Source organism: Harpia harpyja, chromosome 17, assembly GCF_026419915.1.
Source record: "Harpia harpyja isolate bHarHar1 chromosome 17, bHarHar1 primary haplotype, whole genome shotgun sequence".
Taxonomy (NCBI): domain Eukaryota; kingdom Metazoa; phylum Chordata; class Aves; order Accipitriformes; family Accipitridae; genus Harpia; species Harpia harpyja.
This window is the reverse complement of record NC_068956.1, coordinates 20,427,100-20,441,157: the sequence shown is the minus strand read 5'-3', so window position 1 is coordinate 20,441,157 and position 14,058 is coordinate 20,427,100. Positions and strand designations below refer to the sequence as shown.

Sequence of the window (14,058 nt, the reverse complement as noted above, 5' to 3'; positions counted from 1 at the left end):
TCTTCAGTAAAGAAACAGCAGAACTCTAAGAAGCAGAACTCTGAGAAGCATCTCTCTTCTGAGATACCCTAATGAGCTCTTAAGCAAACTACAGCTTCATTTCCTACAAATCAGGTTGGTCTTCAGAGCATAAAATCTTATAAAGTCTCAGTAGGGTTAGATCATCACGTTGTGAATAACTATTGCTTCTTTGGGTACATACCCAGGCCACGAGCTGCAATATCTGTAGCGAAAAGTACTGCTGCCTTTTTCCGAACAAAACAAGTGTAGACCTCCATTCTCTTCATCTGATGCTGCTTGCCATGGAGTGCCAGTACAGGAAGACCAGGCTGAAGCTTACAGAACACTCTGAATAGATATTGGACCTACGCGACAAATCGGGGGGGCGAAATTTACCATGCAATGTTAAACTTGTTAAGATCCTATCCAGTATATAGCAACTGCCTTACCACATCAAATAAAATACACTTTTTTCCACATACGAGACAAGAGATCCTATTTTGAGACTTTGTCACATGCCTAGGTACTAAAAGAGGAAACGAACAGTGGCAAAAGATTGGCATGCCTTTTGATGGCATTTCCTAAAAGGACCCAGAATAGGTAACAGCAAGAACAACTTGAGACATGACTAGTTAGGCTGTATGCAAGGGACCGAAGTATCAGAAGTCCATCAGAAGCACTGCTTTTAGACAATACTGGAGGGTTGTAGCGTCTTATGCATGCTACCCAAAGCAGTCTACACACTCTTGGTTTACTATTTCAAGCTTCAACAGCTTCTCTTATAAAAGCAGTGTGTTTACTCTCACATGTAGTACCATGATGTAGCATTATTTTATAGCAGGCAGTTATCTAATATTTTTTTACAAAAATAGTTACAGAAACTGCGTATATTGCAGGAACAGCGGCAGCTCAGAGGAATTCTGTACAACTAAGCCAACCACCTCGCTGTACTCACCAGCTAGCCGCAGAACAACAAAAGTATTTTAACTTCTTGCACAAGTGGAAGAACTGCAACAAATATTTACTAGACCACTGTATGTTGTAAAATATTCGATATGCGCAGTAGTTACAGGAATAAATACCTGTGCTATACAAACACATACAAGTAGCTTCAACAGAATAGTCCCCAGACTTTTATATAAGTAGATATTTGAAGGATTACTTCCTATGTAACCATAAGAAAAACCTTTCCCTGCACTATTTCACAATTATATAGGCAGATTTAAAACCTTGTAAAGTAAGTAGGTACAACTATTAAAATACTTTGTAACCCAACTACGAGGTGTGTCATGAGACAAAACTGAAATAGCTGGCCTCTAGTGACATAACTTTTGGCATTCATTTTTAACAGCAGAGCACAAAAACGGCTGAGTACACTGAGGTGTCCAGGACCCTCCTGCATCGAGCCTGGGCCGCTGAGCTTCCCAGCAGCCAGGCCCTGCATGACATGCCTACAGAAGTAAGTGAGGTTTAGTTTCTCCCCCAGTTTCCTGTTGCAAACTAGTCCAGAATCTCACCTCTCTGGTGCCTTGACATCTACCTGAATATCTTCATTTCAATCGTTCTAGAAGGGGAAGGGGGGGGAATAGCCATACCTCTTTACAGCTTGCAAAAAACACAATGCTCTTCTTTTTCAAGTGACTTCTCAGGAAAGAGTATAACATGTTTACTTTTTGCTGAAGCTCACAAACAACATAGTTCTGATCCAAAGTTGCCGGGGTACTAAAAAAAAAAAAAAAAAAAACAAACAAAAAAATAACCCCAGAAAGTACATTTAGACACCATTAGTTCCCATAACATTAAAACAAGAAAGAAAAGAAGGGAAGAGAGAGAATATACAGGCATACAATATTTACAGAGCCACCTGACCTCTTTTAAGTCAAGAGTGTCTGACAAATACCCAGAAAAAGGAGAAAAGAAAAAGTTAGGCTGGAAAGTTCTGCCACTTTGCAGAACAAGTCTTAGCAGCTCCACTAGAAAGCTACTCTTGAAAGACGAATCAATTTCCTTACTAAAAGCCAGTGGGTAGGAGGGGACGACTTTTGACATTACCTCTAAATTCATTTACTACTAGCAAGCCAAACTCCTTCCATGTCTAAGCAGCGACATTCAGATTGCCTTGACTTAAAATGCAATTTTGTCTATTAGTCCTATTAAAGCATCATTTGTGCTTAAGGCAATGTCAAAGCACAGTCTAATCACGCACAAAAAAAAGAGCATTGATGTACTTCTACTGATTACACCCTGACATGCAAAATGACTTTGTAAAGCTCTGAACTGTCATCTTAACTCACCTTTCCGTTCTTTACAAAATAAAAAAAAAAATTTAAAAAAAATTATTTGGCCTATTTGCTCTTGAAATACATCTAAATGCTCATCTCTTACAGTCCCTCTGCTTCACGCTAAACAGACCAAGGGTATTCAAAATTACTTTACTAAAGGTGGCCACTTGGGAGGATGAAAATAAAAGACACTGTTCCAGTTTTTATTCTGCTATTCAATTTGAGTTATGCCACAGCACCTTTTGCTTTGTAAGTCTTTCAGAGGAAACTGTTTTCATAAGGCAATAACCTATTATATACTAAGGCAGTAAATTCTAAAACAAATGAATACTTTCCTTTTTTTTTTTTATTCAGTGTATTATCTAATTGCACTCTCCCAAATATTTAAAAAAATTAAATGTACTTTAAAATAGACTTCACAAAAAAATGCAAGATCTGTGAAATAGATGTACAGTCAGTCCTCAAAATGAAGACTACATACTAGGCTTGTACATCCTCTTCTGCTAAGAGGATATTAGCCACACAATTTTTTCTGGCAATCATGCTTATTTAAGATGCCTTTGATAGTACTACTGATTAAAAAAAGGTATTTGCAGTACAATACCAAGATAATCAAATCAAACAGTTAAAACTGCCTCAAGATTCAACCTGGCTTGCTGTTCATTTTGCTGATGGTTTTTCAGTTGCTCTTGGGAAAGCCATTTTTATCACTATACTTCACCCATCTCCTGCATCTTACATGTGGAAATATACGCATGTTTCACAGAAGAGCAGAAAAAGAATCATACATGCTCATAAGCAATTTGACACTTAGATGATCGAGCCCATAGAAATGCAAAATATTAAATAACGTTCTTCATTTAGATTTCAAAAGAAAAAAAAGTGCCAAAAAGCAACACGTACATTTTTTCATTTAGTGTCATATTAAATTTTTTGAGCTTGGCAGACCACATGCTTCACTTCTAGCAAGGGCCTCCCATTCTGATCCAAACTGCATGGCATGAGAAATTTATTTCATGCACACAGGGCTGGAGTCCTGAACATGCACAGTAAACCCAGCATGTTAGGAAGCCAAAGGACTTATTGCATAGGGACTAACACCACATGCTTTTCTTTGGGCACCTAATATTGAATACACAAACAAGACTTTCATCCTGCACTTTCCCAATAGGATAGCATTTCCTTGGAAAGCCAGATTTATGAACAGCACACAGAGGAACTGTATTGTGCAACACATCTGGTGGTTCTGCACAGTAAGTATGCACATGCAGGAAGCAAGGAAGCCAAACAACAAAAAAAAGGAGCAATTCACAAGTGAGTGCTGCTGGAGCCAGGATACTACTCCACTGAGGCTATAATCCACGCTAGGGCTTGCTCCTGAGGAAACAAATTTCCAGTCTGAGAAGCTGCCTGAGGATCCACAAGAGAAGTGCAGGTTTGGCCTCCCTGTAATGATTCGGTCAGAACTAGTACTCTTATCTGGAAATCCCTTGCTTTCAGGAAGGCACACAACAGGATCAGACACTGTAGGACGGAGGAAGATGCACAACCTAACTTCTGATTCAGGGAACTGACAGTTAGAGAAGCAGTTAAGTAGGATTACTATCTGTTTAACCCCCCCAGAAAAAAAAAAAATTATCCCAACATACCTGAATTTGGCTTTCTCATGAACCCAAACATATTCTGGATCTTTCAGACTAAGCCGTGCAAGATCCTTCACTGATTTTGTTTGTGTTGCAGAAAAAAGCAAGGTCTGGCGTTTCTTAGGTAGATTTTCTATGATTGCATTCATTGTATCAGCAAACCCCATATCTAGAATTCTATCAGCTTCATCAAGAACTGAATTGAGAGATAGATTTGAGAAAATCCAGTTTTAGATTTATTTATTAAAAAAAAAAAATCATACATTAAATCCACATAGTACAAAATTCCATGCCTACTTAAACTGCACAGATTAACTTAATTACTGTGTATGACAGGATTCTCTTTATTCACGTACTCCATATAATATGTTCAAAAAAAAAAAAAAAGCAACAGAAACCATAGCATTTCCCATAATCTATGCATTACAGCCCTCAGTTTCACACACCGAAGCACAAAAGATCAGCATTTCAAGCAAACAGTTCAGCAATTTGCAGACAGACTGCAAATTACAAACTCCCTGTCCTATTACTGAAACAAAAGCATGGAATATAAAACAGTGCTGTACTATTCGTGATGGAGCAAAACAGACCCTTCTGTACCTAAGCTCAATTTACCATTGAAACACAGGGTATAAACAGAGTAGCACAGAGACAAAGCTTTAAGAAAAGTGCCTACATTTCATGCTATTCTTGTCTAACTGCCATGAATTGTACTAAGTGTAGCAAGCATAATTTCACATTTTATCAGCTTCATTGGCTTCTTAATTGCTTCTAAGTTCCTCAAGCTATGCTAAAGATTATGCGGTTCTCAGTGGCAGGCAAACCTTTTCATTACACTTAAATTTTTATTCAGGTTGGAAGGATGAAAAGAAACAACAGTAAATATGCTAACAAAACAATGAAAGGAGCAGCAATCTGTCTTAAAATTCAAAGAAAAGTGTTTTCTACAACTGGCCCAAAATACAAACACTGCAATGGATATTCCATATAGTAAATTACCATGTCAGGAAAAACACAAGAGCCATAGCCAGAAAGGAAAGGCCAGCGTTAGCCAAGACAGATCTAAAGGATTATACGGAACACTACATTTGGTTTTGGGTTCCTTACTAACTCACCTACTTGTTCTTATCATCCTAAGGAAAGCAGGCTCCGCAACTGTTTCAGAGAGAGTACACACAAGAAAGGGGTTTTGTTGTTTTCTATTTTAATTTGTACATGTGTGAACTTAAATGCCATTTCATCTACATACCATGACTAGGATAAACTTTTTACTCAAGGAAGTGCTCCACACAATTATGAACTGTTACAAAATATTTCTGAGTACTTTCAAGTACTTGAAAAACTTACCCAACATTTGCAGATCAGATGCATAGAAATATGAAGTTTCATCCATGTGCTGTAGAAGCCGTCCTGGAGTGCAAATAAGCATATTTATGTTGTGGATTCTTTCAGACTCTTCCTTCAGATCCTGAAAAAGAGTTAAACCAGTTTAGCTCTAGTTGTTCACACTAGAAGCCCAGTACCAGAGATGGTCAGGTCAGCTTAAACTATTGATAGTTTTTAGAAAGAACAGTCAAGGATCAGCCTTTCCGCCTTCTACAGAGATATCACAATTTCTTCAGCATGCTCACACTTGTTGCTTGAGCAAAAAGCATTTCAGACTAATCTAAATTAACAGGGTAGTCCTGGAAGGCTTGGCAGGAAGGTCCATTCAGTCATGTAACCTGGAAACACTGTAAATATGCAAAAACTTCAAAAGACACGGAATGCACAGACAGGAAAACAAGTGGGTCACCAATAGGTTCCCATTAACTACTCTCTTCCCTGACTTTTTGTTTCCAGGGTTTCTTCCTAAACTAGCACTTAATATGGCACTCATTTATGCTTCCATATGGCAAACTCCAAGAGAGGACACACCTTTCCTCCAATGATAAGGCCAGCCGAGAACTCATGATTCCTTCCCACTTTACGCAGAACCTTGAAGGTTTGATATGCCAGTTCCCGCGTAGGCGATATTACCAAAACTCCCAATCCATCAGCTGAAGTCCATTGATGGCGATACAGGAGTTCCAAAGCCTGAAAAAATTAGCATTATAAAAATCTCAGAAGGAAAATATGTAACAACAACAAATTTGTAACAAAAAGTGTCATAAAAAAAAAAGAAAGCCACACTAATTAAAATAATGACTTGAAGAAACACCGGTATACATTTCACAGTTTGATTACATATCAGTTCTAACTGATGGTAATGATACTTGCTGTAGCAAAGTTCCCCAGTACCCATTTATGACAGACAGTTATGGGTGGTAAATCATAAACATTTTACTGTACAATTAATCCTACTCTGCTAAATTCTGGAAATTAAGACTTAATCATTTATACAAGATTAGAAATCAGATATAGAAAAACATGAGAAACTTTCCTGCTCATAAGGTTTTGTGGGAACCAGAAAGTCAAATTATTGCAGCTTTAATTCTGGTTATAGACTTGAAGCAGTACTATCCACACATGTTATAAACAGAGCATTCCAACTAAAGTTGCCATACACCTCAGACCAGGACTGTTCCTCCTCTTATGAATTCACACTGCAGAAACACTTAGTCAGCTAATCCTAACACAAAGATTTCATAGGTATGAATATCTGAAGCATTCTGAAACACTAAAGGCTGTTAAGCATTCCTGTACAATTTTTTTTTCACTCTTCATCTCTCCAGCTCCTCTCTTAGACCTTTTCTCCCCTACAACTGTTTTAAAATAAGGTTCATAAAACAAAGTACTTCTGCTCCTAGATTAACTAATTGAGCAATCTCACTTGTTTCTCAAGTTCACAAGACTAGCTTTTGAAGCCACATACATTTTTTATTCTTTACTAATAAAAAATAATTTAAAAGAAAAAAACACCATAAAGCATAAATCTTCTCAACTAGAGAGGATATTCAAAACACCTACTACTGTTTCTACAGTTACTAACAGAGTAGGATCCAAAGAAATTCATGCTCACAAAAACGCAAGTAATGTTTAAACCAAAAAAACCTCCCTAATCAAAACAACATATATTCTTCCCTTTAACTAATCGTAACATGATGGGTTTTGTATCCGCTTATATGCGCACTTCAAGCAAACATCTCAATTATACTTTCAACTTAAAGAAATGAAATGCAAAGCATGATGTTTTGAGTAGAACAGTCAAACATGTATTATTCACGACGGGTTTTCATCCTGTTTTCCCACATGCGCCTAGAAGCGATTTCTAAGGAGTTCACAAAAGACAACAAGGAAATGGAAGTCCACAATCACTAAGCTTAAGTTTGATATATAAGGTCCAAATACTAAAATTTCAAAGGGGTGAAAACCACTCATCTAAAAAAAGTCTAAGGAACTAAAGAAATTTCACCATTCTATTTCATACACTTAGTTTTCAAATTTTAAAAGAATTGGACAACTAGAGTTGCACCAGGAAAACAGAGTCCTGAAAGAAAAACAAAGCACCTCCTAAATCACACAGGGCCTACTAATAGAAGTTCCATTTTGATCCTTACAAGTGTCCAAACACTCCTAGGGTCAAAAATACACTTCTTTCAGAACCTCAAGCATAATAAAATTATTTAATTAGTATCCTGGCTTTCTTGGAACATCTACATCAGTTGAATCATAACTTTTCTCCCAGGATCTATTAACTGAAGCTATTTGACATCCAGTACTTCCCAGATAACTTGGTTTAAGTACAAATGGAAGGATGTAAATTACTTACTGGGACAATAAAAGCCAAGGTTTTGCCCGATCCAGTCTTTGCAGCTCCAAGTACATCTTTACCTTGTAAAGCCAAACCTATGGTTTGCCTCTGTATCTCCGTTACCATGCGATACTGAGCTTCCTGCAATCCTAGTATTTGCAGCATGGGAAGAGAAGAGAGAGTGCGGGAGGGGAAAGGGGGCAGGGGGAGGAAAAAAAAAAAAAAAAAAAACCCTTTATTTTTGTCTTGCCCAGAGATGTATTCCTCCATTTAGAAAACACTGTACATGGCAACACTTATCTAAAACTTAGTTTAAAGCAAAAAAAAAAAACAAAAAAAAATTCAGATGCCGATAAATAAATAAAACATTCATTTTTACTTAAACTATTTTCCAAAGAAAACTTTTGTACTCACCTTTTAGTGTTTTCTTTGACAATGGAAAATCTGAAAATCTTTGAATTTCGCTTGCATTTATCTGAAACAAAGTAAGTTTAATCAGTGCTACAATCTAAGCATAACAGAGATATTAAATAGCATTCTTAAAGTTGCTGTTAACATAAATATGTAGTAGTTCAGTATGACCTGATCCAAGTTAGCTGGTCAGGCAATCTATACTAGTTTGACCTAAGCCAAACCGCTCTTCTACCATAAACTGTTTATTAAGTATTTAACCACACAGGCTAACAGCACAATTTAAAGCTCAGATCCATCATGAAATCACAGAACAATTCAAGTGGAAAGGGACCTTAGGAGGTCTCTGCTCCAACCTCCTGCTCACAGCAGGTCAGCTCTGAGGTCAGATCAGGCTGCTCAGGGCTTCATCCAGTTCCAGTCCTGAAATCGTTCAAGGACAGAGACCAATCAGCCTCTCTGGGCAACCTGTGCTTCTGCCTGAATGTCCCCATTGGGAAAAAGTGTTCCAGGCTGAGCCTCTCTTCTGTCAACTTACACCCGTTGTCTCCTGCTCTTCCACCCTGCACTACCTCCTCAATGATCTCCCCATGGGCACTGGGGGTTTCTGTAAGGTCCCTGTCCCAACCCCAAAGCCATCTCTGCTACAGACTGACAAGCCCAGCTCCCCCAGCCTCTCCTCACAAGGCAACTGCTCCAGCCTCCCATCATTTCAGTGGCCCTCCACTGAACTGGATCCATTTATTGATGTCTTTTTCTTATTGGGGGGTCCAAAACTGGATGCAGTATTCTTCAGGGGAAAAAAAAAAAAATTTACAAATCACATTTTAAAAGATACTGAAATATGCAAGCAGGGTCTAAATTTTCTACAATGCAGCGTGCCACAAGCCCCAGATATAACTTGCAATTAAACTTCATGCTAAGCATTTCACATACATACAGTATCTCCAAAAATCAGAACTTCTGTAGCCTCCCAACTTGGGGACCCAGAACTGCAGCAATCTTGCATCTACCTGATTGGGACAAGAAGAGTCCACCTACATCCTGAAGCTCACCAGGTTCACCAACCTCTAGCGCTTGGTATCCTTAATTTTTTAGAGCTGTCCTACAGGGTACAAAACATACTAAAGAAGTAGTTCATTGTCCTGACACCTACTAATTTACTTCTCTGTATCCAACCACCTCTACAGCATACTTGAGAGCTGTTAATTACACACACACACACAAAACCCCCAGGAGCATGCGTCTGAGTCCATGAGTTAGCTCAATGATTTACAAAAGTGTTGAGACGTCAAGTAGAGATCTTAAGAAAAATGCAATACTTTCAAGTCTGTTCTAGCGGATAGACATCAAAATATGTTGACAGCTTCCACTGGCAAAGTTCACAACCATCAATAGCAGCAGGACAGAAAAAAAAACACAGAACTCAGGAGGGGGAAAAAAAAAAAAAAAAGAGAGACTACTGTATTTATAAAGTCTGAGCAGATGAAGAGGAAGGTAGACTACACATCTTTGAATGCATACTCACTAGCATCCATAAACTGAGATTTCTAAATGTCAAACTTGGAACTTACACAACTTGTGCATTTCTAATAGGTATAATTTATCTCCGACAGACTGCTGAACAGAAATCGCCCAACACAGGGACCAAGCAAAATGGTCCTCAGGCATTCCTGACAACTCATGATAACAATTCCAGAGAAGGCCTCAAATGAAGAGCTACTGAGCTGTTAGATCAGCCTTATATTTACTTGAAGTACCAAGCCTTCTGCAGGCTCTGCTATTATAGAAAACTGAGGGTTTAAACCTGTTTAAAGCACCTGGATCGCAACACTACTCTTTTCAGCCTAGTTCTCTCTAGTAAAAACAAGAAAGGTAATTTAATGCATGAATTTCATCTCTAGATAAAAGGTAATAACACCCCTCCTAAAACCCATTTTTGACGTATTTCAAGACAAAGCTCTTGCAAGGTAGATTTCAAACTTTCACTGGGTCCTAGCAGAGCAATTAAACTTTCGCCAAATGTTACTTAAAGGTGAATTGTTTTTATAAAACCTACTTGTGCTGCGAAGCACACACTTCAAGCTAGTACAGTTCTGGGAAGGGGAAAAAAACCATCAGAAATCACCATAAAAAAGTCTTTTCTCAACTTTCACAGATTGTAATTTCTGACAAATATTTCCAAATTCAGTTGGTAATTCTGAAGATATTATATATCACGTGCAATATTGCATATTGGGCTAATTCCTAGTCTTATTATTTTGCATGCTAACAGATCACAACTCAGTGATGTATACAGGTTCAGTTTAATGTCAACCAAGAGACTGTCCCCACAGGAAAACAGTATGCCTACAGGAGGGAAAACTATCTTACTAACATCAAAAAAAGAATTCAAGCAATCCATTATGTGCAACTAAAGGGACAGATTTTAACAGGTTTGTGACACATGAAATGGGCTATTGCAGCAATGTGAAATTGTTCTAAACAATTAAGGCTGCTTTAAGTATTTCAGTGGTCAACTTCTTTTTAACTCTATATGACCCTGTAAGAACGGATATATTAATCACAAAGGAGACAAATATTGTTCTTCTCTTCTACCTTAAATTCCTCTAAATCAATTTAAGAATCATTAGATGCATAAGCCTAGCTCTTTTAAAGATGTCCAAAAAGAGAAAAAAGCGAGACCAGTATTAAAAGAGCGAGGCACAGGAATGTTAAGAAAGGCCACATCACAAAGCTTCCTACATTATTTCTCTGCCCTACAAACCTCCAGGAGCACAAGAATGATCTGTTGTAGTACCCTGAAACTCCAAAGATACTGGTTTATTTTTAATTAAAGTCTGAATGGCAGGAGTAAGGACTGGTGTTAGAGGTAGATCTTCTGATAGATCTATTCCGTATCTACACGCACCAGGGGAAAACACCACCAACTTCTACTTAGTTTGTTTCCCTGTCGGAAACTACTACCTCCATTAATCTGCTAGGAATATATACTTGTGAGCTCTCTCTAATCTGCACTAGGTGAGAGCAGCCAGCTCATTTCAAATACTTCAAATGGTATTCTGATCTAACTTGACTAATTTGACATAAAGCAGACTAGAAAGAGTTTACACAAACAGCTCCCCAGCACATCAGTTAGGCCGTTAATGCTTTTCATGAGCATGACTGGATGGAGAAGACAATGTTCATAAACAGCCTTACAGTCAGACAACAAAGTCACTGGATCAACAGACAACAGATCACCTATGAACAGGTAACACAGAAAATAGTCCCAAGATTTGGACACATTGAAACTAAATTTCACATTTTCCATCAGTTTTCCATCTTTCACATTTCCATCTGATGGCAAATGTGTGGCAGCGTATGTCAGCAAATGAAAAAAAAAAAAAAAATCCAGTAACAAAGTATCTTGGTTATCTCTTCATTATTGTTTGATTTTTTTCTTGTTTATCTGCTGCAGTCATTCTCACACTGGAAATTACAGACAAGCAAAAGTTGGCAGGATGTAGAGCAACACTACAGCTCAAAAGCCAGCCATCTCCCAGAGGGATTCAAGGGAATCTGGGTGACAAAACCAACACCACTAACCCTGGCTCTAATATTCAAATACCTGTTTCCTGACTTGAGGTTAAACGACACACTCTTCTAGTGTGATCTCTGCCCGTCAATGGAGACAAACAACACGCTGCCTGGTCAGAAGGGCCAAGTACCAGCGGTCACAACTGATCCCACCATCTGCTTCAACCTCCTCCTCCTCCTCACTGCGCTCTCAACTACTGACTGCCCTCCCGAGGGTCTCACTACCCCCGGCCCCACAGCCTGCCCACCAGGACCACCGGGACTGCGGTGACTGCCCTCTCCTCCTCTGCCTGGGGGGAGAAAGGAAAGGCATGGAGGATCGTCCCTGCCTCGTGGCGGTGAAAGCCCTTCTGCCTGCCACAGAGCAGCGGCACCCAACAAACCTGCTACCCACAGGCACCGCCAACAGCCAGAGGAACAGCCCTGCCAACTAGGGGTGCTCCCCACGCCTGCCCAGGACCCCCCCCCACACAGGTCCCCTCCTCCTCCTCCTCCTCACAGCCCTACCCCCACACACACAACAGGAGGAGAGGGGCCGCTCTTCCGCCCCCCGCAGGCCCGCCATGCCCACCCGCCGGCTGCCCTCCCGTCCCCGCCCTGCAGAGCCCCTCGCTCCCCGGCCCGGCCCGGCCCCGGCCCCGGCCCCGGCCCCGCAGCACCGGCCGCCCGCCCCTGCCGTACCTCGGGGTAGCGCTGCACCAGGCGGCCGATGCCCTCCCGCTCCACCTGCCACTCGGGCCGCTTCCGCTCCTTGCGCTGCAGCCGCAGCCTCCTCGTCCGCCGGGTGTATTTCTTCTTCCAGCGCTCGAAACTGCGCACCGGATCCACGGCCGCCGGCCCCCCGCCATCGCTGCCAGCCCGACCCATGCTGCCCCCGCCGCCCCGCGTGGGACGCACACGGCCGCCGGGGGCGGGGCTGGGCGCAGGCGCAGCGCGTCAGCCGGCCGCGCCGCGAGGGGAAGGCCCGGGCCCGGCTGGGCCCGCCTCGCCTCGCTCCGCCCCGCTCCGCCCCGCCCCGGCTCGCCTCGCCCCGCCCCGGCTCGCCTCGCTCCGCCCCGCCCCGCCCCGGCTCGGCTCGGCTCGGCCGGCAGGGGCGCGCCGCGGCGCCCTGGCCCGTCCCGTCCCGTGGGAAGGTTAAGAGGTTGCACAAGAGTTGAAGAAAAGACACAGTTGGGGGTAATATAACCCCGAAAATGAGCTCTTGGCGCAGCACGCAAAATGTGCTCTGTGATAGAGATTATAAAACGGAAAAAAGAAAATAAATAAATAAAGCCGTAATAGAAAAGGAGTGTGTGCTTGATACTGTCATCAATTTTGTCCTCTAAAATACAGTGTTGGAGAGGCAAGGGGGAGAGTTCAGTGGTAAGTCCGTTAATGCTTTATTTGCTAATTCACTAGAGGGAAAAACTGACAAATTTGGAAGAATGAAAAAGCAATTGAGAGACATATGGTGGGCCTTGTGTTTAAGATGCTGCGTGTAAGTTCTGTTTGATGTGTGTCTTGACCCTTCGTAACACCGTTGCAGTCAGTCTTAATGGCCTTGGCTCAGAGCCCTGAACTCTGCGAAGGGTTGGCAGGGTATCACAGGGAGAGCTACAAACGCGCAGAGTTGTTTTACACTGGGTGGTACAAGGGTGGTCTCTCTAAGAGGCACACCTCTCTCAAAGTAACTAGATTAAATCAACCTGCAAATTTATATTATGCTATCTTTACATGCACCAATTCTTAACCCCTCCCTACAGGGAAGGTCCGCATCACTCTGCAGTTGTTCGATGGTCAGAAACAATCTGCTGAGTCAGTTTTAGCACTTTGTCAGCACACAGAATTAAAAACAGGCTGCAGAGTTAGTGTGCCACATCAGGAAGAGAAAATCACAAACATATTTATGCAATGTCATAAGAAGGAAGTAAACACGTTGACGAAGGGAACAGTGAAAGACTCCCAAAATAATTACTGTCTCTGATGAGGGTTTGGAATTCCAGAAAGCCAAGGGAAAAGGGAGTGTCTCTTAATTAGCTCCACTTTTGCCATACATATGTTGAGTGTATCACTGAAGATGTTTTCCCTCCTCCCTGAGATCAGGGAAACCTGTGATCATAGAAATGTTTGTTTTCCCTTTAAAATACATTAAGTTCCTAATTTCAGGAAGGGCTGGAAAAATCTCCATTAAATATGTGCCAGTGGGATCTCTCTTCCCTGGTACAGCTTTGAATGCAATGTTTTTCTCTAGGGGTTTATTTGCTGTTAAGATGAATAAGGAAGGCTACTGAAGGTTTTATTCTTGAAACAAAATTTTTTTTTCCAGAATTATCTAGTAAAAAACTGTTTGCAGGAGGTGCTGTTCCACCCTGAAGGATGTGCTCCTGGGGGGGTGGCACATCTTTCCCACAATTACAGCACATTAACTTGA

General features: G+C 41.1%; 1 protein-coding gene across 1 annotated transcript in view; it reads right to left on the bottom strand.

Moving 5' to 3' along the window:
- The window catches only part of DDX10 (DEAD-box helicase 10), a 194,397-nt gene extending 181,836 nt beyond the window's left edge, over positions 1-12,561 (bottom strand). The window contains exons 1-8 of the mRNA XM_052813079.1: positions 12,330-12,561; positions 8,073-8,133; positions 7,677-7,807; positions 5,843-6,001; positions 5,273-5,393; positions 3,932-4,121; positions 1,596-1,722; positions 203-365 (exon numbers count right to left, since the gene is read on the bottom strand). Coding sequence (XP_052669039.1) covers positions 203-365; positions 1,596-1,722; positions 3,932-4,121; positions 5,273-5,393; positions 5,843-6,001; positions 7,677-7,807; positions 8,073-8,133; positions 12,330-12,515 — 1,138 coding nt within the window. The 5' untranslated portion in view covers positions 12,516-12,561. The remainder of the gene's footprint in view (positions 1-202; positions 366-1,595; positions 1,723-3,931; positions 4,122-5,272; positions 5,394-5,842; positions 6,002-7,676; positions 7,808-8,072; positions 8,134-12,329) is intronic.
- Positions 12,562-14,058: the final 1,497 nt, after the last annotated feature.